We start from the raw sequence: 24451 nt of genomic DNA, 5'->3' as shown, positions 1-24451 counted from the left end.
GCAGCAAGGAGTGCATAAGCAGCAAGGTACACACGCGCAACTAATCACCGCAAAATAAATCAGTATTATATATAAATCAGTATTCTCACCATTCAATGAGCACCAAGTGAATCGCCGACATAAAACGACAATGCCCCTGGGACAATCCCCCCGACCGAGCCGAACCTCAGCTTTATCTCTTCTGTGCTCGAGCCGGGCAACATGTGATCACACGTCACGACCTTCAATTCACCACAACCTCCACATTTTAACATCCTAAACCTGACCTCATGAACCCGGGTTATGTGTATGAAGGGAAAACATACCCACTCCCATGACCGGATTTTACCACAGAGTGTAACCACAGTGTAGCTTTTCATGTTTAAATTGTGGTTTCAATTTGGAACAGTAATTTGTGAACTCGGTAGTTATAAAGCTCAAGGGGGAAAACGTATTCGCAACAATCTGTCCACAACTTTTTGAAAAATCGCACTGTATATATTTTTGGCACTTTCTTTGAAGGGTGAAGAATGACCTCATGGATTAACAAACGTTTGTGCTTCCGGGTTATTTTATTTGAAGAATCAACTCGATTTTCAGGACAATGTGACGTCACCATTCGAAGGTTGAGGTTTCCAAGGGAAACGGAAGAATCTGATGAAACGAAACGAAACGTTCGACGTTGCCATGGTGAGAATGGTGTTGTGTTCTTGTCGGAAGAAATCTTCTCGGTGAACGTTTGGTCGTCTGATCGTGTCCATCTTACTCGTCGTGACGAGGTAAATCCCACACGCACAAAAATCTTCGTCGTGACGGCATCAACTGTGTGTCGTGACTCGTGTGTGTTGTTCGTTATCTCCGTGATTCGGGTTTGAGAAAGTACAACGGAATTCTCCCAGGACTTGGCGGATCCACCTCCATTTTGGTAAAGAATCTCGATTCATGGACAGGCACTTTTTTTAAGGGTCACACCACACAACCTCTCCCTTTACCACACAACCTCTCCCTTCACCACACAACCTCTCCCTTCACCACACAACCTCTCCCTTCACCACACAACCTCTCCCTTCACCACACAACCTCTCCCTTCACCACACAACCTCTCCCTTAACCACACTACCTCTTCCAATAGCCACTCAACCTCCCGATAACCACACTACCTCTCCCTATAACCACATAACCTCTCGCTATAACCACATTACCTCTCCCTATAACCACATTGCCTCTCCCTATAGCCACATTACCTCTCCCGATAGCCACACAACCTCCCGATAACCACACTACCTCTCCCTATAACCACACAACCTCTCACTATTACCACACAACCTCTCGCTATAACCACACAACCTCTCCCTATAACCACATAACCTCTCCCTATAACCACATAACCTCTCCCTATAACCACATAACCTCTCCCTATAACCACATAACCTCTCCCGATAACCACACTACCTCTCCCTATAACCACATTACCTCTCCCTATAACCACATTACCTCTCCCTATAACCACATTACCTCTCCCGATAGCCACACAACCTCCCGATAACCACACTACCTCTCCCTATAACCACATAACCTCTCCTTATAACCACATAACCTTTCCCTATAACCACATTACCTCTCCCTATAACCACATTACCTCTTCCGATAGCCACACAACCTCCCGATAACTACACTACCTCTCCCTATATCCACATAACCTTTCCCTATAACCACATTACCTCTCCCTATAACCACATTACCTCTCCCGATAGCCACACAACCTCCCGATAACTACACTACCTCTCCTTATAACCACATAACCTTTCCCTATAACCACATTACCTCTCCCTATAACCACATTACCTCTCCCGATAGCCACACAACCTCCCGATAACTACACTACCTCTCCCTATATCCACATAACCTTTCCCTATAACCACATTACCTCTCCCTATAACCACATTACCTCTCCCGATAGCCACACAACCTCCCAATAGCCACACAACCTCCCGATAACCACACTACCTCTCCCTATATCCACATAACCTCTCCCTATAACCACATAACCTCTCCCTATAACCACATTACCTCTCCCTATAACCACATAACCTCTCCCTATAACCACATTACCTCTCCCGATAAGCACATAACCTCTCCCGATAACCACACTACCTCTCCCTATATCCACATAACCTCTCCCTATAACCACATTACCTCTCCCTATAACCACATAACCTCTCCCTATAACCACATTACCTCTCCCGATAAGCACATAACCTCTCCCGATAACCACACTACCTCTCCCTATATCCACATAACCTCTCCCTATAACCACATAACCTCTCCCTATATCCACATAACCTCTCCCTATAACCACATAACCTCTCCCTATAACCACATTACCTCTCCCGATAAGCACATAACCTCTCCCGATAACCACATTACCTCTCTCGATAAGCACATAACCTCTCCCTATAACCACATTACCTCTCCCGATAAGCACATAACCTCTCCCGATAACCACATTACCTCTCCCTATAACCACATCAGCCTGACACTGTATTTAATGATCTCTCTGTTCATCTCTCCATGAAGGGGATGCGAGACTATTAAAACGCCCCTGTCTGTCTGTCTGTCTGTCTGTCTGTCTGTGTGTCTCTGTCCAGTTGATCTATTCTTGCTTTAAAGACTTTGAACAGAGGGACTCCCTCCCCATGGAGAATATTTTATTGCTAACTCTGACATCATCGGCCACACGATGTGGCAGCCATATTGGATTTAGGGAGATATTGTGACATCTTTTTCTCCTGAACCGCCCCCTCAATGAAAAAAAATTGAAACTTGCCATATGTCATAACCTCACCATGGGGTATATGGAGAGATAACGATGACGTCATCGGTGAAGTTTTCCAGCCATTATTGCTTGAGTTTGAAATCCTTATCTGAAAATCTGAATCTTCATGTGTTTGATCTCCGACCCGATGTGAGTGAAGAATTATATTTATAACGTTCATAACCCATGCCAAGAATCTATGTCACATGATTGGGTGCATGAATTATAGATAGATGTAGACCATAATAGTTGTTGTTTTGTTGTTATCTCCCCCACCGAAGGTGGAAGGAGGTTATGTCGTCACCCCCGTCTGTCTGTTTGTTATTTTGGAAGATGGATTATTTTTGAAGTTATATTGATTGGTCTTGCGTGTTATTCTGTGTGTCTGTTAGTATGTCAATCACCGACATATCACAATTTTAAACTGATCTTCACGAAACTTCCCCACATGGTAAAGCTCGTCAAAAGCAAGAAGCCTTTTGTTTTTGAGGTCAATAGGTCAACATAGGCCAAAAAGTCGATATATTCTAGTCCTGGAGCTCGTGACGTGAGTTTTACATGTTGGGCAAATGTCTACTGTGGTGGGTCCTGGGTTAGTTTTTATGTATCTCGCGAGAACGAGGGGAATGGGGGAGAATTGCCGGAGGAAGGTCACTCCCTAAAGAAGAAGAAAAAATATAAATATTTGTTGTGGATATGTGATGCGTGTGTGAGTGTAATTATGTGTGGTGGTTTGAGTGTTTGTGTGTGTTGTTCATGTGGAAGATGAGAGGGATGGTGAGGGAGTTCCATGGGGACCTAGCGATCAAAGCTCTGATTGTGACCGTGCTGCCCTTCCAATTCCGTGCAACAAGGAAGAGTGGGGAAGATTTGGCCCCCGTCTTGTGTTGGGGGGGGGGGTACGATCACGTCAAGGAGGCATCCCCAATACTTGTCCATAACAGCAGTGGGCTATAATTGTGGCGTTTTGAGTTAACGATGGTATTTTCGTTCACAATGAATACATGAGGTGAGACTATGCACTCCCCGAGTGCCGTTCTTTTTATATTCAGGTTTGGGAGGGCGGGGAAAGGTAGAGGGCAGAGCAGATATACAGTTCCACTTTAGTAGGGGGGGGCAACGTAACAGATTGGGATTCCCGTTGGTTTTGCATGTGAATTTTTTGCAACTATTATGAATGTGTTCTTCGCATAGCCAGGAAGTGGAAAAATGTTGTCGCCATTTTTTCTGTGGACCTTCAGTAACCTTGACACAACGTCAAAGCTGAAAGGTCATTTTTGACCCAACGTACTGTATTAATCACGCTTTGTTTCAGAGTCTGGAGTGCCAGAATGTTACATTGTGTTTTCTGAAGTATTTCTGACAAATATTCAATCTGAACTAAGTGTCTTCATTACAGAATGTCTGTTTATCCTGTTTATGATCATACAACTAACTTCTTGTTGAACTTCGCAGCCACAACCCATCCAAACCAGCATATAATACTGAGATCTCACTTTCTCCTCTTCAGCTTACTTTTGCATGATAGTTCAGGTCAGGTATGGGAGCATGTGCCAGAACAGCGCGTCGCTGCGTCCACTTTCCGCCGGTACTCCAGGGGCCTCCGTCTGGCCATCCCCCAGGCAGATGCCAGGCCCATCCCCATCTCCTTGAGATGATGGTCAACCTGCTGCAACCATGAGGCACGTGGTCGGCCCACTGGCCTCCTCCACTCATGAGACTCCCTCGCTGAGAGAATCTGGTGAGCAGGATCAGCGTCAGGAAAACGAGCCACATGTCCATACAGCCGCAACTGACGCTCACGGACTATGCAGGTGACAAATCTCATCCGAGTCTCTCTCAGCAACCGCTCGTTGGACACAAAATCCGACCAGCGATAGCCAAGGATTCTCCGAAGAGACCTGGTACCAAAGGAATTAAGTCTCCGTCTCAGATCCTTGGTCAGAGTCCAAGTCTCGCACCCATAGAGCAAGACTGGAAGTACCAAGGACCTGAAGACTCGGACTTTCGTCCTCCCGCACAGGTACCGGCAGCGCCACACCCCATGATCCAGTGAATCCATGACTCCCCAGGCCCGACCCAGACGTCTATTGACCTCTGTCTCGCAGCCAGCAGAGACATGAATATCACTGCCAAGGTAAGTGAATCTCTCCACGACCTCAACATCCTCACCACAAACAGACACAGACAGGACAGCAGCATCCAAGATGTCACCGAAAGCCTGGATCTTCGTTTTGACCCAAGAAACCCGTAATCCCAACGGCTCCGACTCCTCATTCAGCACCTCGAGGGCCCCCAAGAGGATGTCTAAAGTCTCCGCAAAGATGACTGCATCATCTGCAAAATCAAGGTCCGAGATCTTGACATTGCCAAACGATGCACCGCAATTTGATCTCTCCGACATCCTCCCTAAAATCCAGTCCATACAAGTGCTGAAAAGTGTGGGGGCAAGTACACATCCCTGACGAACTCCAGTAACAACTGGAAATAAGTCAGAGATGGTACCACCACACTTCACAGCACTCTCAGTACCAGAGTAGAGTTCAGACATCAGATCGATCAGTTTTGGTGGCACCCCACGAAGACCAAGAATCCTCCAGAGGACATCCCGATTCACTGAATCGAACGCTTTACAGAGATCAACATAGGCTGCAAGCAGCCCCTGCCGAAACTCTCGTCTGCGTTCGGTGAGGACACGAAGTGCAAGGATACGGTCAATCGTTGACCTCTTTGGTGTAAAGCCTGACTGCTCTGGACGCTGGTGCTCAAGCAGATGGTGGCGAACCTTATCAAGAATTATCCGAGCAAAGACCTTGCCCGGCACTGAGAGCAGCGTCACCCCTCGGTAGTTGTTGCAGTCTTGGCGATCACCCTTCCCTTTCCAGAGAGGGACAACAAGGCCCCTCTTCCAGTCAGTTGGGATGATGCCTGTGTTCCAGGCAGAGCACAAAACTGCATGCAACGACACGAGTGCAGCATTTCCACCAGCCTTGAGAAGTTCAGCATGGATGCCACAGATCCCTGGAGCTTTGCCCCGTTTCAACTGGTTCACCGCAGCCCGTGTTTCCACAAGCGAAGGTGGACCACAGTTGATTCGAGGGTCAGCAACAGGGATTGTAACACCCTTGACGTCCAACTCGACAGCTGGGGGATCAGCCTGGTACAACCGCTCAAAGTAACCGGCCCAGCGGGCCTTCACTTCGGACTCTTCTGTCAAGAGCCTACCACTCTCTGCTCGAACTGCAGTGCTCCGAGGGATGGGCTTGGATGAACGTAATGCGCGAATTCCCCTGTAAGCGGGACGAGCATCACCTGTCCACAGGTGATGCTCTACCCCCTCACAGATTCCTCGCACATAGGCCTCCTTGTCCACCCTCAGTGCACGTACAGTTTTACGCCTCAGCTCCCTGAACAGCTCAGCTCTGCCATTCAGCCTGGCCCTGCGACTCTGGTCAATGGTATCCAGTGTCCCTTGAGAGACAAAATTCTTCTTTGCCCTGCGGTGAGCTCCAAGGCATCCACCGGCAACATCAAGGACGGTGGTCTTGAAGGCGCTCCACAACTCTTCAGGACCCCCCAAAGCACCCAGACCCCCCAAGTGTCCACTCAGCCTGTTCACAAACTCCTCAGCTACTCTCTCATCCCTGAGCTTGGCAACATCCAGCCTAGGCTGGGATGGTACCATTCTCCAGGATTTAAGGTGCAGCTTTAGAGTTGCTACAACAAGCCTGTGGTCAGTATTGAGGAACTGAGCACTCCAGTAGACCCTGCAGTTCTGGATCATCCTTCAATGACCGTCAATGAGGACATGGTCAATCTCCTTTGCCACACCGCCAGCGTTGGAATACCAAGTCCAGCGATGAGCTTGTGGGCGCTGAAACCATGAACCATCCACCCTAAGTCCATGACTTCTTGCAAAGTCAAGGAACTTAGTGCTATTCTGGTTCATAGTTCCTGACCCATGGGGACCAACACATACCTCATAACCATCCCTATCAGTTCCAGTCGATGCATTGAAATCCCCCAAGACTAGAAGTGTATCTCGTCTGGGGGCACTGATAAACCACAGACTCGAGTGTGGCGTAGAATGCATCCTTCACGATGAGATCACTCGCCTCAGTCTTAGCATAAACAGAGACCAGGGAAATGACACCTAAGGAGTGACGAATCCTTAATCTCATAATACGCTCGTTGACCGGTGTTACCTCAATTATCATTGGGGTCAGCGTATTGGACACAGCTACAGCAACTCCTTGGGTATGGTAACCATCAGAGCGACCAGACCAATAGTAGGTGTAACCACCCACCATTATCTCGCCGCAATCCGGTCTCCGAACCTCAGAGAGGGCTGCAATACCGATATCCAAACGCTTGAGCTCAGATGATAACAGAGACAGGTGATCATCCTCTCTTAGGGATGGGACATTCCAGGCACCCACCCGAAGGGACCGCCTCAGGTTAACCCAAGGAGACCGCCGTCTGGTGGACGACACCTCAGCACCACTCCGACACACTCTCCCGCAATCTGACCCAGGGATGTTACCCCGTGGTTTCCCTCCTATCATCAAAGATTGGGGGTCCTGAAGGCTTTGCCCCAATCCCGTCATCCGGTGAGCTGCCCTGCGAAGGGAAGCTGCACAGGAGGTACTCCCACGGAGTGGGTTTTCAGATTTTTTTGCGTTTTTGCGTTTTGCGGAATGAAGGGTTTTACGGTGGCCGGAGTGCAAATCCTGCCACCAACCTCCTAATAAGAAGTAACCCAACTGCAGGAGGACGTCCGCAGACACAGTTGGGCACTAGATATGGATGGCCGTTGGCTCACAAGGAGCTCCTCCGCCCTTTGACCTTAGTGATGATAGTTAAGGCCTTAGAAATAAGAAATACACATCTACAATCATTTGCAAAAGTTTAGGACCACCCTGAGAAAATGTCAATTTGGCAACCCTGGACAGGTATTGCATCATCCACTCATAGATGTTGCGTCACCCGCCGAGAACATTCAGACGCGTGCTTGTACTTGCTTCTGGAACCATTGGCAGGTGTCTGTTGTGAATTCTGATTTTTTTTCTTTTTTTTGTGATTTTGGTCCTGTGGAAAAATGGGCAAAAAAACGTCTCTGACAGGTTCAACGGGCTGACATTTTCTCAGGGTGGTCCTAAACTTTTGCAAATGACTGTACAGTGTACATTCACCCTAAATTTCGTGTGTTGCAGATTGAAGTGCTTGAGCCATTAGGAGCAGTCACACAAGATGGAGTCCAGTACCAGTAAGAAACCAAGACCAGAAACTGATATCAAACTGTGTATTCAGTGTCAGGAGCCTGGCACTGGTCTACTCGTGTCTGAACCATCAGAGGAAGCCTACTCAAAGTTCCTCCAGTTTGTGTACGAAAGAGGACAGTATGGAGATGCTGATTATGCACAGATCAGTGGGCGATTGCATGGGTACACTGCCTCAAATCTAAAAGATATGAAAGCAAAGTGGCACAGAAAATGTTATGGATCAACTTGTAACAGTGGTCACCTTGAGTGTGCCAAGGCACGATACCAGAAGGCCTGCCAATAAGGAGAGAGAGAGTCAGCGTCTACAGCAGAGGCGTGGACAGCCTTCTTCTGCAGCCACTAGTGTATCAGACTCTGCTGAGAGTGAGACTCTTCACCTCACACGTTCAGCAACATCTCATTTCAATGCAAAGCAGTGTTTCTTCTGCCAAGAAGACAGGAAGGAGCCAGTTCATGAGGTGTGTACATTCATTGCAGGGAAACAACTGCAAAAGGCTGTTGATGAAAGCAAGAATCAAACTTGGAAGGTGCAGCTAAGTGCCGCCATCACTAAGGACGATGCTCGTGCCATTGATGTAAAGTACCACCTCTCATGCTGGGTTCACAATGTCCAGCGTGGTGCAACCAGCAGCAGTGAGGACAAAGCGTATACACAGCAAGAAGCTAATGTTGGCAAAGTAGTCTCAGACATTGAGTTTGTCAGCCCAGTTCGCACTCTGCTCCAGGCTGGAGAAGTTGTCACCATGAGAGACCTCAAGTCGGCCTACTCGAATATGCTTGAATCCAATGGTGTACACATGAAGCCATCTACACGAGATATCAAGGAGAAGATCACCTCTCACATTGATAATGTCCATTTCATGAAATCGAAACGGCGGAATGAGTTAGACTGTGCGTTCACAACAGCTGTCCGCGATGCGGCTATGGAGGATGCTATGGCAAAGACTACTGAAAGTGATATTAGGCAACTGTTCGAGAGTGCTTCTGTACTCCGAGCTGCCATTACTGCCCAGAACAAGCACCCATGGGAATTCAAAGGAGAACTGAGCAATGAAGATGCTGAACAACATGTTCCAAAAGCACTCTCTGCCTTCATTCGCTGGTTGGTTGCAGGACCAGCTGCAAACATTGAAACAGACACAGTCCGTTCTGCCACCATTCATCGAGATGTTCTAACCATCAGTCAGAACATCATGTATTGCTTCAAGTCAAAGCGCCAAGTCACATACAAGCCAAAACAACCAGATGCTCCATTCCGCCATCGTTTGGAATGGCCACAACTGCTCTCTGTTGGCATTGCAGTTCATCAGTCCACTAGGAGCAAGAAGCTCCTTGAATTCCTGCATGGGTTTGGCCTCTCTGTAGATTACACAAGGATCCTGAGGCTTGAAACCCAACTGGCCAATGCAGTCATAGAGGCAACCCAGGAACAAGGAGCATATTTGCCAGCAACAATGTGCAAGGGGACATTCATTTTCTTTGCCATCGACAACAGTGACTTCAATGAGGACACACCAGATGGGAAGTGGACCCTACATGCAACAGCCACCGCACTGTATCAATGCAAAAAACCTTCGCTTGACCCACAGAGCACAAAGAAGTTGAGGCTGAATGACCAAAAAGCCAGGGACCGCTCCCTGAAGGGCCTGACTGACCCAGATTTCATCTGCTGCCATGCACCTAATGCAAAGGCAGCTGAAGGTACCATCTTCGCTGGATTCCATCCTGGAGCAAATGTAGGAGCAATCGAACCCTATTCTGCACAAGACTCTGTGTGGCTACTTTATAGGGCAGTCATGCGCACTACTGAAGCCAGGGACATTCAAGCCATTGGTGTCATCACACCAGACAATCAAAATGTGCCTCAGGATGTCCAGGCCATGGATATCAGTCCACCAGACGATCAACAGGCTCCAGGGGATGTTCAAGCCATGGATATCAACCAACCTGTAGTTCCTGAGGGATCACAGCAGCCAACTGCCACAGCTTTCCTTGGTGAGTCAACAGCCATGCAAGATCCAGAACAGCCAGCACGTCAACAGGGTGGCAGTGGCAAATGTCATAACATCCCTACCTGGGCAGCCTACAACTCTCTCCTGTCATCTGAAAAACCTTTGACAGAGGTTAGTGCCCTGCCTTTGATAGCTGCAACTGCCCATGAATGGCAAACACTAATCACAGTCCTGAAACAGACACTACAAATCAATTGCATGGTCATGGGACCTGACAGGAAGACTGTTATCACCTTGGACATGGCCTTATATGAATGAGCCAAACAGCTTGAGATTGCAAGGGCAAGTGGGTGCTGAGACTGGGTGAGATGCATACTGTGATGGCTGCATTGCGGGCAGCTGGGAATGCCATCGAAGACAGTGGGCTTGACGAGGCTTGGAGTGAAGCTGACATCTATGGTCCAACCAGGCCATGGTGTGGCGTCAGGATAACATTCCTCACCCTCAGGTACCACCAGCAACAACCTATGGGTGGAAGGAAGAGGGGGATACGCTAGTACCAGTACCAACAAGGGATCCTCCAGCTCCAGCCACAGTTACTCACCTCATCAAATGTGGGTGCAAGAAGACCAGTTGCACATCACACTGTTCCTGTCGGTCGCAGGGCCTCAAATGCTCCGAGATGTGTTTGTGTGGAGCCGATGAGGAGGTGTGCATTGTGCAGTAATGTCAACCAGGCACTCTTAGGAATTGAAGAGGATGAAGAAGAAGGAGATCCTTCCATCTAACTATGAACACAAACACTAAATGAACATTGAAGTTCTATCCTACATGAGCTGACCAGAACCAGCCAGATGGTGGACCGAAAGAACTAAATAAAACATGTTTGACCTGTGAGATTATCACTGTATTTAAAATTTAGAAGTCAAAAACCCCAAAAAAGTTTGAGTTGTTGAAAGGATTGTTTTTTTCTTATTTATTATATTACTTTTAGCAATATATTGGGTGTTTCCTTTACATACAGAATGTATTTTGGGGTAATATAATGAAATTATTTAGCACGATTTGGGCCGTAATTTGAAATTGAGAGAAAAGTATAAAGAAATCGCCAACAAAAATGGCGACATCATTTTTTGGTAAGTTAAATCCTTCTAGAACACAGTCCAACCAGTGGCCAAAAATTAACATTTGAAACCAACGGGAAAACACCGCCCTCCCACCCCCACCACTTGTTGGATGGAAAGGTATCGATGAAACATATGATTTAAAGTTTGGCACATTTTTGAATGATATTGTGCTCTTGTGCTCTTGAAAGGTCTCTTTTTTTTTTTCTTCAAGGTTGTGATAGAAATTGAAAAGATTCCAATTTCAAATCAACAAATAAGGGAATGAAAATGGTTCGTTTCTTTACATGACTCCAGTAAGTAAAACTTGTTTTGTTCTTATTTTTTTCCTTGTTGAGCTCAATCTTTTATATCATGTTCTTGGTGATTCTGGGTGAATCTTTCTCACCAAATGGACAACAAACTGACTTTTTCATCTTCTTTTTCGAATCAGGCAATCATGGAGAAGGTTGATGAAGAAGGACAAGGAGAAGGAGAAGTAAGTAGTGAGAAAAACCCATCCTTGTGTTGTATTTCATGTGAAATTATAACAGCCCTGGGTCGTGCGCACACCTGCGCCAGGGTGAGCAGTTTACGTTTTGTATCCCACTGATAGACCGGATCTGGATCCGGATCTGAACCAAAATCTAACCGGCTTGTTCTTGTCACCAAACCAACCCATCCACCTAGTTTTGTCATACCTCGTCCACAACTTTTTGAAATATGCTACGTCTTGTTTTTAGCTCCATCTCTTAATGGTGAAGAATCACCAGCAAATTAATAAAAAATAAACTCAGATCTTGATGAGGATCCTCATCTTCAGGAAAAATTGAATAAATTTTTTGTCACACACCCAACTGTTCTGTTCACCATGTTTTGGCTAAATCATGTTCACCAAAACTGTTCACCATGTTTTGGCCAAATCCGTCCACAACATTTTGAGATATCCTGTTCACAGACAGACACACAGGGCTGAAATCATAACCTCCATCCACCTTCGGTGGCAGAGGTAATTAAAACGAGTAAACAAAGATTGCATTCTCTCACCCACACTTGCTTTGCGTGGTTTTATTGAATGTAATTTATAGATGTTCTCACATTCTAATTGTACATAATTTATAGGCATATTTGGTTGAAAAATGAGAAAGGCAAGGTACTGGCTTAGCACTGGGTGGCGGTTGTGGCCTACATTAGCACGTTCTGTCTGGACAAACAGACAGACAGACAGACAAACGGAACCAAATGGAATACCCTCTCCTTTGGCGAGGGTAATTACACTGTATCATATTGTCTGTTGTGTCATGTGATACATGTGCAAGCTCTTTGATTTGGAACCGTACACAAAATATGTGATGCTATAAGGGATGTGGGAGAGGGAGGGGGTGTGTGTATTTGCTGGAGGGTCACAGGTGTCTGGGGGTGGCGGTGGGTGTCAGAATCTGATTGTGTGAAATATGTACAAACTAACATTTGTCTTAGAGGACTCAAAATTAACAATATAAACGTGTTCATGTTTACACAGGGATCATTCAGAGGATGTTCAGAAGCAACAGGATTTCCTGGATTCCAGTAAGTCCTTTTTCCTGCATTTGTTAAGATACCTTTATGAAGAATGTTCCAATGCAATAATTAAGTTTACAAACCAACAGTATATGTAGTGTGGTAAAGGGTTGCAAACATTTCTAAATCGTGAGAGGTGCTGTTCATGAGTACTTAACAGTAAAACTTATTGCTAGAGTTATCACAGCAAAATAATCTCAAAAATCATTTCACTTCGTCCAACGCAAACCATTGATAATTTTTATTTCCCAAACAGGGCTGGCAGGATGGCCTCGAGGGATGCACACTCACCTCTTAGCTGTCTCGTCTGAGTTTGAATCTCGGCCGAGTTATAAACTGTCACCCTGGTGTTTCACAGGCAGGGTGATTCATCAGTGTGTGTTTCTGAACGTTAAATTGGGCATCCCATCTGCCACATAAGTTGGTGCACTGCGACAAGATCCCATGTTGTATTTCGTGAAGAGTCGGCGAACTATCGCTGGCACCCTGAAGAAATTACAAATTCCTGCCTTAACGTACAATAGGGTACTGCATCAGCAGCACAGCATTGCCCTCAGCCATTGATGCTACTTCACAGCCTTGTGCTACATAACTAAAGAATAAGAAGATTCCCAAACTTCTGCTTTACACCTCCATAAACGGGAAAATTTCTTCTACCTGTGAATTTCAGTTTTTCACTTCGCAGGTATAAAATCACAGCACATGTATCCGGTTAAAATCATGTAAATTAAAGGAAAATCTACATACAAACAGAATATTACACACTGGTATAAATTCCGTCAAAAATGACGGATTGGAACACGTTACTTTATGGTGCAGTTGTGTGAGTGTGCCAAAGTTTGAAGCCAGGGCCTCGTGTCAGGTGTGTTTATATCACCTTTATTTATGAGATATCCTACAGACGTAAACGAACACTCGGTTTACTCTGTGTGCATTGCTCATCACGTGCAGTGAATTTCACCTCCGTGCGACTTGTTTTTATTGTTGTTTTTTAACCGTTCTGTGCACCGCCATTGAGGCCCGGTTGGAAGTCACCGTGTACATTTCCAAAAGAAGAGACGTAATTACTCTTTAATGGAAAATGTTTTAAAATTTTTTTTTTTTATCTTGAAAACCTAGACTGTAGTAAACACAGTCGTGTGAAAAGATTGGCCTTTAAAACCCCTCTTAAATCGTCATTTTGAAGGGGGACAGACATCACACAAACAAATACACATACACACATTGTGTTTTATATGGTGGATGCAAATAAAATTAACAGTGGACAATAATGCATCCCTGCAGGATTACAAAAAAGTAAACTAAGTTACTGTCCAGTTGTTCTCCTCGAGGCACTGAATGAGGAGTTGGAGCTGCTGGGATTACAGGTTTCCAGGGTCAAAACTCAGATCCATGCTTTAAGTGACATCTTGGATGCTGCTATCTTGTCTGTACCTGTTTGTGGTGAGGATGTTGAGGTCATGGAGAGATTCACTTATGTTGGCAGTGATATTCATGTCTCTGCATGTTGTGAGCCAGAAGTCAATAGACTTGTGGATCGGGCCTGGGGAGTCATGGAGTCACTGGTTCATGGAGGGTGGTGCTGTCAGTACCTGTGCGGGAGGATGAAAGTCCGAGTCTTCAGGTCCTTGGTGATTCCAGTCTTTCTCTACGGATGTGAGACTTGGACTCTGACCAGGGATCTGAGACGGAGACTTAACTCCTTCGGTACCAGGTCTTTTCCGAGAATCCTTGGCTATTGCAGATCACACCTTGTGTCCAACGAGCAGTTGATGAGAGAGACAGATGAGATTTGTTACCTGTATGGTCCGTGAGTGCCAGCTGTGACTGTATGATCATGTGGCTCGTTTTCCTGATGCTGATCCTGCTCACCAGATTCTCTCAGCAAGGGAGCCTCGTGAGTGGAGGAGACCAACGGGCTGACCACTTGACTCGTGGTTGCAGCAGGTTGATGAGCATCTCAAAGAGATGGGGATGGGTCAGGCATCTGCCTGGGGGATGGTCAGATGGAGGCCCCTGGATACTCGTGGAAAGTGGACGCTGAAACACACTGCTCTGGTGCATGCTCCCATACCTGACCTGTCCTGTTCTCCTCAATGCAAGAGAGACAGAAGAAAGAAACAATCTATAATAACACCAACAATAGCAGCAATTGGAAGAGCACTCGGTGGAGCACATACCTCCGCCCCACAATGCCTGATCGACGGGAATATATCGGGTCCAACACATTTTTGACATATCGTGCTATATATCGTTTTTGGCCCTCTCTCAATGGTGAAGAATCACTTTCAAAATTAAATAACTCTCGTATCCAGATCTGGATCCGGATCTTCACCAAAATCGAATCAATTTGTTGTGGTCACACACCCAAGCTGTCCACCAAATTTCATCTGAATCCGTCCACAACTTTTTGAGATATCGTGCTATATATTAGTTTAGCCCTCTCTCAATGGTGAAGAATCACTTGTAAAATTCTAGTGGTCGGATCCGGATCCGGATTGTCACCAAAATCTATCAGTTCATCCTTGTCACACACACCCAACCTCTCCACCAAATTTCATCCAGATCCATCCACAATATTTTGAGATAGCCTGCGCACAGTCAGACAGACAGACAGACAGACAGAAAGGGGTGAAAACATAACCTCCTTCACCTTCAGTTGTGGAGGTAAAAAATCTGAACATATAATAGGATGTAATGTTTACAGTAATTGACAGGATGGCCGAGAGGTAGGCATACTCGCTGTGAAGCTGTTTAGCTTTGTTGGAATCTCTGCCCAGCTAAAAAAATTGTCATCCTGGTGTTTCACAGGCAGAGTGATTCATCAATGTGTGTGCCATGACTCGGATGGACGTTAAACTGGGCGTCTTACCTGCTGGTATTAGTTGGTGGGCATGAAAGATCCCTCGGTGTCCTATGGAAATAGTCGGGCAGCCATCTCCAGCACCATTGCTAAATTACAAATTCCAGCTCTCACCCATTGGGGATATTGCATCAGCGGTTCTACTTCACTCCCAGCAATGATGCAACGAGCAGCCACAGGATGCACATGAAAGGAGGATTCTTCCAGTTATATATATTTGGGAGACAGATGTTGAGAGAGGTTGAGAGAGTAGAAATAAAAATAAAAATAAAAATAGTTTAATTACCTCCACCATCAAAGGTGAAGGAGGTTATGCTTTCACCCCTCTCTGTCTATTTGTTGGATTCGCTATATATGCAAGATATCCCTTATTGTTGGGTTTTGTGTGTGTGTGTGTGTGTGTGTGTGTGTGTGTGTGTGTGTGTGTGTGTGTGTGTGTGTGTGTGTGTGTGTGTGTGTGTGTGTGTGTCTGCAACGCGAGGCTCCACAGCATGAACCAGCGAACCAATTTCGATGAAACTTTGCCAACATGTGCAATATGTGTTGGGAATGTACGCGTTTTAATTTCGTTGCCCAGCAACCACCCGTTGCTGTGCAGCGGCCGAAAAACCGCGTACAGTATTTTCAATACTTGCCCTTCAGTTTTGAATGTAGAGAAACGAGACTTCGGAATTAAACACTTCGAGATATTTAGAAAATTTTGCTCGAGCCGATTTTTGATTGAGGTTTTATTTTTCAAATGGTAGTCCTTCAAAAATCGGGTGTCTATTCACCGTCATATTTTATGAGGGGCTTATGAAAGTGGGCGGAGCTCGGGGAAAGTGGACGTGGTTGATGGAAAGTGGGAGTGGCGTAGGAAAGTGGGAGTGGCGTTGGGAAGTGAGCGTGGCTTATGGGAAGTGGGCGTGGCTTATGAAAATATTGTGTGGCTCAGGAGGTGTGGTCAAACAAGAGCATTGAGAGAAGTTTATCGGGTTTTCCGTGTGTGTGTGTGTGTGTGTGTGTGTGTGTGTGTGTGTGTGTGTGTGTGTGTGTGTGTGTGTGTGTGTGTGTCTGCAACGCGAGGCTCCACAGCACAAACCAGCAAACCGATTATTTTTTAAATGGTAGTCCTTCAAAAATAGGGTGTCTATTTACCGTCATTTTTTATGAGGAGTGCCAGTTGGCAAAATACGCAATAGGAAAAATCTTGCCAGGCAGAGGAACAATTGTATGTGAACCAATACGTCTTGGCAATGAATCTTCGTCGGTGGATCGGTCAGAATGAAAAGCATCGTATCCAGCGCTTCGATCCTAGCGAATCCCTCGTCGCCTACCGGCTTGTTGGTCTGTCTGTCTGTCTGTGTGCAGGATATCTCAAAAAGTTGTGGACGGATTCTGATGAAATTTTATGGACAGGTTCGGTGTGCAACAAGGACGAACTGATTAGATTTTGGTGAAGATACGGATTCGGATGCGACTACTTGAATTTTTTTCACCATTCTTCACCATTGAGAGATGGGGCCAAAAATGAAAGAAGCACGATATCTCAAAAAGTTGTGGATGGATTTGGACGAATTTGGTGGACAAGTTTGGTGTGTGGCAAGGATAGGTTGGGTGTGTGGACAGGTGGGGTGTGTGAAGATCCAAATCTGGATTTGTTTCTGAGAATTATTTAATTTTGTAAGTGATTCCATTGAGAGATTGGGCCAAAAACGATATTTTGCACGATATTTGAAAAATGTATTTTGCCCGACGATATGTTCTCGTGGATCAGGCATTGAGTGACGGAGGTATGCGCTCATTGATATTTATGAATTCACTTTTTGATGCTTGTGTTTCCTTTTTGAACATTAATAATGACTGGTCCATCGTTTCACTGCTCCACAGAAACCCAGTGGAAAGAGATTCTCAAACAATTTAAGATTTTCAAAAAGAAGTCCACAAAACAGAGTGTGCTTATTGTTGAAGGACATGAGGGGAGTACTGCAACCGTCCTGCAACATATTTGCAATAAGTTGAAGGACAAAAAGGAGAAGAAGAAGTTCTACAAAAATCACAGGTATTTTCAGCAAAAGTGAACATTGGTTTGTGGTTGAACTGCCAAAAGGACTTTGTAGAGATTGTGAGACATCAATAATTGGGAGCTCAGGATTGATTGTATCATAACTGAAGCCTGGCAGTGCTGCTGATGCAGTGCCCTTGTGCATTCTGGCAGGAACGTTTAATCTGTTCATGTGTTGGCAATAATTTGTCACATCTTCACAAACGAACCCATTTGATCTTCAATGTCCACCGAGTAATGGTTGCAGGCAGGACTACCAGTTTACTTTTCAACTGAGGGGTGGTACTGTTACGGATTTGGAAACCTTGTGCACACAGATAGCCAGAGTCCCCTGAGTTAAATTATTTTGATAAGTATGTGTTGAAGGTTAGAATCCTTCCTTCTGTCTAATGGGAATTACATGTGTGCGCTATGAGTTATTTTTAGCTAGGTTTTTACAACAACAACAACTACTACTACATCCACTACAACAACGCCACCGTCCCTCATTCTTCCCGGTCGCCATTGCCCACGTGTTTTTGGCTGAAGGCGTGGGCGGAGCCTCCATCCCCTCAGATCGAGGCTCTGCCCCAAGGCAGGGCATGGACGTTTCCTCCAGCGAATGAGCGAAGGGCGAGCATGACACTCACTCCCCAGCCAATCGGGAGGTGACCACGAGTCATCCGACAACCCCTCGTCCAATCATGGGGCGAGTGGCGAAGAGAAGAGACCCCTCCCACCTCAGAAGAGCAGAGTGGTTGTTAGGACGGGGGTTGGGCAGACAAGAGTGTGTTCTGCAGGATTGTGGCGATTGCGGTCTGCGGTCTTGGTGGCGATTGCAGCACAGTCTATGGTTGTGGTCGAGCGGTCTGTGGTCCAATGCGGTGGATTCTCATGGTGGTTTGCGTTGGAGCGCTCGAGCTGGGATCCCCGTTCCCATCCACGGACTCTGAGCTCCACAAGTGTGGGTCCGGTGAAACCGCACGAGGTGGGGAGGTACCCGGCTCTACCGACTAAAGACCCACGGGTCCATTTCTTTCGTGTGTGTGTGTGTGTGTGTGTGTGTGTGTGTGTGTGTGTGTGTGTGTGTGTGTGTGTGTGTGTGTGTGTCCGTGGGCCCCGTCTTTAAGTAGGATTGTTAAGTGCTTTTGCTTATTGTACATTGCCTGCCTTTAATTTGTGACAACTCTGCTCTGTCTCCCCTCCCCGATTATTGTTATTAATAAAACCCCTGTTAAATGTTCAGTTCGTTGTTCGTGCTTTCCTCCATTGGCCTAGCATGGTGCGTGTTGCGAATTGGTAGGGCCGTTCGTGCCGTGGATTGTTCATTTGGTCTGGCGCGGCTTTGGTAACTTCTGCTCGGTTACGCCGGATCAGAGTCAGTGATAGCAACTCGATTTGGACAAAGTCGGTCGCGGGTGTGGTTTCCCCCGGTAGTTGGACGACGTGGGTATTTAGGTATATTGAAATTAGGCAATTAACGCTACCCCACGCCGTCAAAATATTGGCGACCACGGTCTACTAAGGGACCCGTGACCTTTCGGAGTTGTCTGAGAGTCACGACCTAAATTCCGGGTGTTCGGTGGAAGACGACTCTACTGCTCCACCTCGTGCTCGTTTATTGCCGCCGAACCCTGGCCCACAACAGCACCACCCTGCATGCAAGGCACCAGGGTGATAGTGTTACGGTTGTGGGGATAGATAGAGGAATTTCAGAGGAAAGTTCGGATTGTGTAGAGTTGCTTGGTCCATGGACATGTAGGAGGCATCTCGATATAAACTAAGTCGGGAAACTGTGCTTAAGTGTTACTTGTCATCACACGGGGGGGGGTGGTGCTGTGTTAATTAGATTGGGATTATGACCAATTTCCTCCAGTATGTAATTGACCCCATGACCCATTCCTAAGTTTTTGTATTTATAAGCCAGCAATAACAGGAATTACGTTTTTATAACAACAACTATAACAAGTCACACTACCGGAGTGGATGATTGATCGGTGTGACATCGAAGACAGATCAGAGGTGAACGCACGAGTGTTTTGGTTTTGTTGGTTCAGTTCGGTGTGTGAGGAATGTGATCAGAGAACGGAACTATAAGATGGCGTGTAAGATCAGAGCATTACGGCTGGCTTTCCTTCGACGCATGAAGAAGATTGCACGATTCTCACATCCATGCTGAGGCGAATTGGTTCGCATGGTGGAGTAAGGTGCTGGCCATTGACTCTTGGTTGGGTCGAGAGAGATGGACCTCAAAGCCTCGTGGATATCACCGAAGAGACGGCGCCATTCTGCAGAGAGCAGGATCGGCAAGTGCGGTCAATGAGCAAGCCGCATGGCGGTTGGTGAGCCCTGGCATTGAATATCACCTCACGAATTACCTCATGTACGTTTCTCGCCCAGAGCGAGGCTTGGCGCCATTTTGGGATGCTTCTTCCTGCACAGGACGAAGCGGCTCAATCCCGAAGTTCAATAAAGACCATCTCTGGACAAAGCTCAGTGCCAGAATAAAAGGAGGATTTGCTTTTCATTTGTTTTCCCCTTGTCTGTATTTAAGTCCTTGTGTGGAGGCGCCTCGAGTTTAGACGTTTATTTACTTCACCTATTAATTATTACATTTTGAATTTCTCTTGTATTTCCATTTTCTTTAAATCCCCATGTTTATTTTTCGTTGCTGATGTCCATGTATCTATTGTGGGGTACGAGTATAAACCCCTTGTGCTGTGCAACCATCTGTGCCTCCGTCGCTCCACCAGTGCTGCTCTGCTCCTCCCACGTGTCCTGCCTCTATAATGTCTGAGCATCACGTGTTTGTCTCCGAAAGAAAACCGCTCGGCGATCTGGTCTGGTCGGTGTTAACCACCCGTCCACCACAATTGGGTCGGGGAGGTGGGGGGGCGGGGTGGGGTTCATCCAACCGCCAGACCTGCGACAATAGTCGATAACTGGGCTGAGATTCAAACTCAGGCCACACGGGTCAGTGTAAGATGGTTCGAGTTATCCACCATGAAAGATCACAAGGTGCTGAGATTTCAGGCATTATCCTTTGTCGGAGCAAAAGAGGGAGAGCGAGAGAGAGAGAGAGAGAGAGAGAGAGAGAGAGAGAGAGAGAGCGAGAGAGAGAGAGAGAGAGAGAGAGAGAGAGAGAGAGAGAGAGAGAGAGAGAGAGAGAGAGAGACTGACTGACTGACTGACTGACTGACTGACACTGAGAGACTGGAAGCTTCCCATCAGTAACAGTGGGAAATGGGAAGGCAGTGACAGTTGGACAAACCACTTCCCACCTCCCATGTGTCCGTTTTGCTCTGATGAAACGTAAAGCTCAAAACGTCAAGATCTTATGATCTGTTATGGTGGATAACTCCCCCTTTTATTCCTCTCTTTCTATTTTCTTTTGCTGTCAAAGTAAGACCGATAGTTTTGTGTTGGAATTAGCAATTGCATTTAGACAGTTCACAGGCGAGTGCATGCACCTTTCTACTGTCCTGCTCGCCCCCTCCCGCTCCCCCCTTGGTGATTATTATGTACAATCGGAAACTTGTTTACTCAGCAGCTGTATTAATTGGTGGTGCCTTCACTTTTGAATAAACCTGGTGTTGGCTTCGTGGTTCGGGTGGCTGGCTTGTGATCTTAGGCTCTTGAGTTTGAGCCCCTTTACTGCTGAATTTACACCAGGTGGGGTTGACTCAGCCTTTCGTCCTTCCGAGGTTGGCGAAATGAGCATTAATGTACTGGTATAGGGGCACAGCATCAGCGGCACAGCCATGCTGCCATATGCAAGCACAGAACAGAACTTTTTAATGCACAAACATTGTTTATTTTCTCTGAGGTGGACAAACAAACTGAATGATCTCCATTTTTGTGATTCAATAATAATCACTTGTATCTTACTTCACTCCAGGTTTCATGCCTCCCGTGTTCGTAATGTTCAGCAACTAGCGTAATGTTTTTGAATTATATATTTTGATCATGATAAGTCAACTTGAAAACTCCATTTGTCCATTGTCAACAAGCAATGTTGGGTATCAAGTTACATGCAAGGAAGCTCCTCCAATCTTGGAGGTGAAAAAGGCTTTTAATTGCATTTTGCCAAGTTTTAAATAATGATCTTCCTCTTTAGGATTGTCCCTCTGAAGCTGACCGACAGAAACGGCAACGCATTGAGGAAGATGTACGAGATGCTGCCAAAAATAAACGAAGAAGCTTGTACATATTCTCCAATTGACATTGCCAAAGCTCTTCTTGCCGAGGTGACAAAAATCAATCATTTAAATAATAAACTGAAATTGACCCTTAAGAACTTGACACAGTGCATGGACCTTTCATGGACCTTTCTGCTGCATCTTCACCCAGCATCCATCGTCACCCAAGCAAAGAACCACAACGTGTGTGTGTGTGTGTGTGTGTGTATAGTTAAGAATCCTTTCAAAGTTCGCCACAAGAGGGAGAACTCGGATCCCTCTCAAACGCCCAGTCCCGAGGCCACCGAGCATGGATAATTCCGTGAGCCAGCAGGTTGCTAATCAATCACGAGCGCTGATTAGTACTGCCCAGGTCAAAAAACCAGTAAAGACCAGTAGCTTACTGGTCAACTGGTACCAGTTGAAAACCAGTAGCCAACTGGTACCAGTAAAGCCAGTTGGTTTCTTACTGGTTTTAATATGGAAATTGGAATAGAGTGATATATTACCAGTTGAAATACATGTATTTAACTAACTGGTATCAACTGGGACCAGTACATTGTAACTGGTATCAACTGGAACCAGTAAGACTTTAACTGGTACAAATATGAGCTACTGGTTTTTTCAACTGGGAAATTGGAATTCTGACTGAATTTAACTGGTACCAGTTGAAACCAATAGAGACCAGTTAAAGACCAATTAGAACCAATAGAGACCAGTTGAAAATGTGTACTGGTTTTAACTGGTTTTTCGACCTGGGTGCCAATCCTGCCAGGGTTTTTATTACTTTGCTTGGGTACCTTGCCTGTGGACAGGCAAATGCGTTGTGGTTCGAGTCTAGTGAAGATTGATATGTATATATATATATATATATATATATATATATATATATATATATATATATATATATATAAATGCAGTACATGTGTATATATATATTAATATATATATGAATACATATGTATAAACAGTATGAATATATGAATATAGAGTTTTTGTATATGAATATACAGAGTTTTTGTATATGTATATACAGGATATGTATATGGATGTAGTTTTTGTATATGTCTATACAGTATATGTATATATGTGTGTATATATATATATATATATATATATATATATATATATATATATATATATATATATGTCTACAGTTTTTGTATATGTATATATATATATATATATATATATATATATATATATATATATATATATATATATATATATATATATATATATATATGTACAGTAGACTAGGCGTAAATCGGGACCGAAAAAAAAGTGACGACTGAGAAATGTGACGACTTACGCGTATGCGAACATTCATGATGACTGTGGGGTGAAGGATGAAGTCGCGCGTGGCCTGGACACGTATGTGTGAGAGCCGGCTATTGTACCAAAAGGAAAACACAATCCTCGGGGCATAGGTGGGGGTACATTGGTGAGTTGGAAAGTGATCAAGCAAAGATGGAATTCATGAATCAGTTTATCAAAAGTAAAGATAATGAACAACTGTAAGACAACAACTTCGCCTGCTTATCACCATGATGGGATTGACCAATGAACCCCAGAGACTTTTCTGGCAGCATCTGCCAGAAAAGCCCAGTCTCATCAGCATTGTACACGTCCCGAGGCTGATACCTTTCCAAGATGTCATTCAATTTGCCATCCTTCCAGTCGTGCACCACTGCCGAATCCACGCTGCCTGATTTGCCGCACTTCTTGACCTTGCCGATTCCCCACCTCACTTTGAATCTGTCTATCCAGTGCATCGGCAAGGTCTCGGCATCATCATGCCCGAGGTCCGCAGCGAATTTACGTGCCTTCAGCAGCAACATTTCACCGTCCAACCGAATATTTGGCTGAGCCGACATTTGCCGAAACCAGATGATGAGCTCGTCATCGACATCTTCAAAGGACACACATATCACGCGTTTCACACTTACCACCGGCCTCGCGATCTTCTCCACTTGTCCAAACATCGTGCCCTTATTCTTTAAGATATCGTTCAATGTCTGCCGTTTGATGTCCAACTTCTCAGCTATGGCTGTTTTCTTCATCAGTGGGTTTGCCTCGCAAAACTGGATAATGTCGTATTTTTCTTGGTAGGTTTTAGTTGTAAGCTTACGCTTAGTCGCCATTGTCCTGCCTGCAGTGTGATCAACGTGTGTACGCAGTTATAAATAGCCTATGACTGGCGGTGTAAACCAATGAGCGAGCATCACGATTCCATGAAATCGTCCTTCTCACGAGGCAGCAGTTCCATGTGACGAGTTAGGAGTGGTAATTTACTTGAGTTTCCATTACGTGGGAACGGACAACATCTGACGACTTAGATGAAGTGACGACTTAGAGATGACGACTTACAGAGGGATGACCCTTTATTCATAGGGACTTAACATGAGATAAATTCGGGACTTTTTGACGCTGCCGACTTAGGCCTAGTCTACTGTGTGTGTATATATATATATATATATACATATACATATATACATATATATACATATATATATACATATACATATATACATATATATATATATATATACATATATATATATATATATATATATATATATATATATATACATATACATATATACATATATATATATATATATATATATATATATATATATATACATATATATATACATATATATATACATATATATATATATATATATATATAT

General features: G+C 45.2%; 1 protein-coding gene and 1 pseudogene across 3 annotated transcripts; both read left to right on the top strand.

Moving 5' to 3' along the window:
• Positions 1-624: 624 nt before the first annotated feature.
• On the top strand, positions 625-22256 carry LOC147018828 (uncharacterized). 3 transcript variants are annotated; one of them, XM_085898888.1, is made up of 6 exons: positions 625-758; positions 11367-11448; positions 11586-11630; positions 12654-12700; positions 17424-17595; positions 21695-22255. In XM_085898888.1, exons 3-6 carry the CDS (start codon positions 11605-11607, stop codon positions 22071-22073), a joined length of 624 nt encoding a protein of 207 aa, XP_085755014.1. In that variant the 5' UTR covers positions 625-758; positions 11367-11448; positions 11586-11604; the 3' UTR covers positions 22074-22255. The 3 variants fall into 3 exon arrangements, with proteins under 3 accessions (XP_085755014.1, XP_085755015.1, XP_085755016.1); XM_085898889.1 differs by lacking the exon at positions 625-758 and adding an exon at positions 820-904 and having other exon boundaries at positions 21695-22256; XM_085898890.1 differs by lacking the exon at positions 625-758 and adding an exon at positions 3672-3803 and having other exon boundaries at positions 21695-22256.
• On the top strand, positions 7987-10346 carry LOC147018829 (uncharacterized; annotated as a pseudogene).
• Positions 22257-24451: the final 2195 nt, after the last annotated feature.

This window comes from Eptatretus burgeri, chromosome 10 (assembly GCF_056783735.1).
Source record: "Eptatretus burgeri isolate ZD-2024b chromosome 10, Ebu_testis_v1, whole genome shotgun sequence".
Lineage (NCBI taxonomy): Eukaryota > Metazoa > Chordata > Myxini > Myxiniformes > Myxinidae > Eptatretus > Eptatretus burgeri.
Note: the sequence above shows the minus strand (reverse complement) of the source record. Positions and strands in the feature narration are given on the sequence as shown.

Bases quoted from the DNA above. Each gene is read 5' to 3' on its own strand.
- LOC147018828 (XM_085898889.1), top strand. From the start codon at position 11,605: ATGAAGAAGGACAAGGAGAAGGAGAA. The intron at 11,631-12,653 runs GTAAGTAGTGAG...ATGTTTACACAG, and splicing joins AAGGACAAGGAGAAGGAGAA to GGATCATTCAGAGGATGTTC. The intron at 17,596-21,694 runs GTATTTTCAGCA...CTTCCTCTTTAG, and splicing joins AAGTTCTACAAAAATCACAG to GATTGTCCCTCTGAAGCTGA.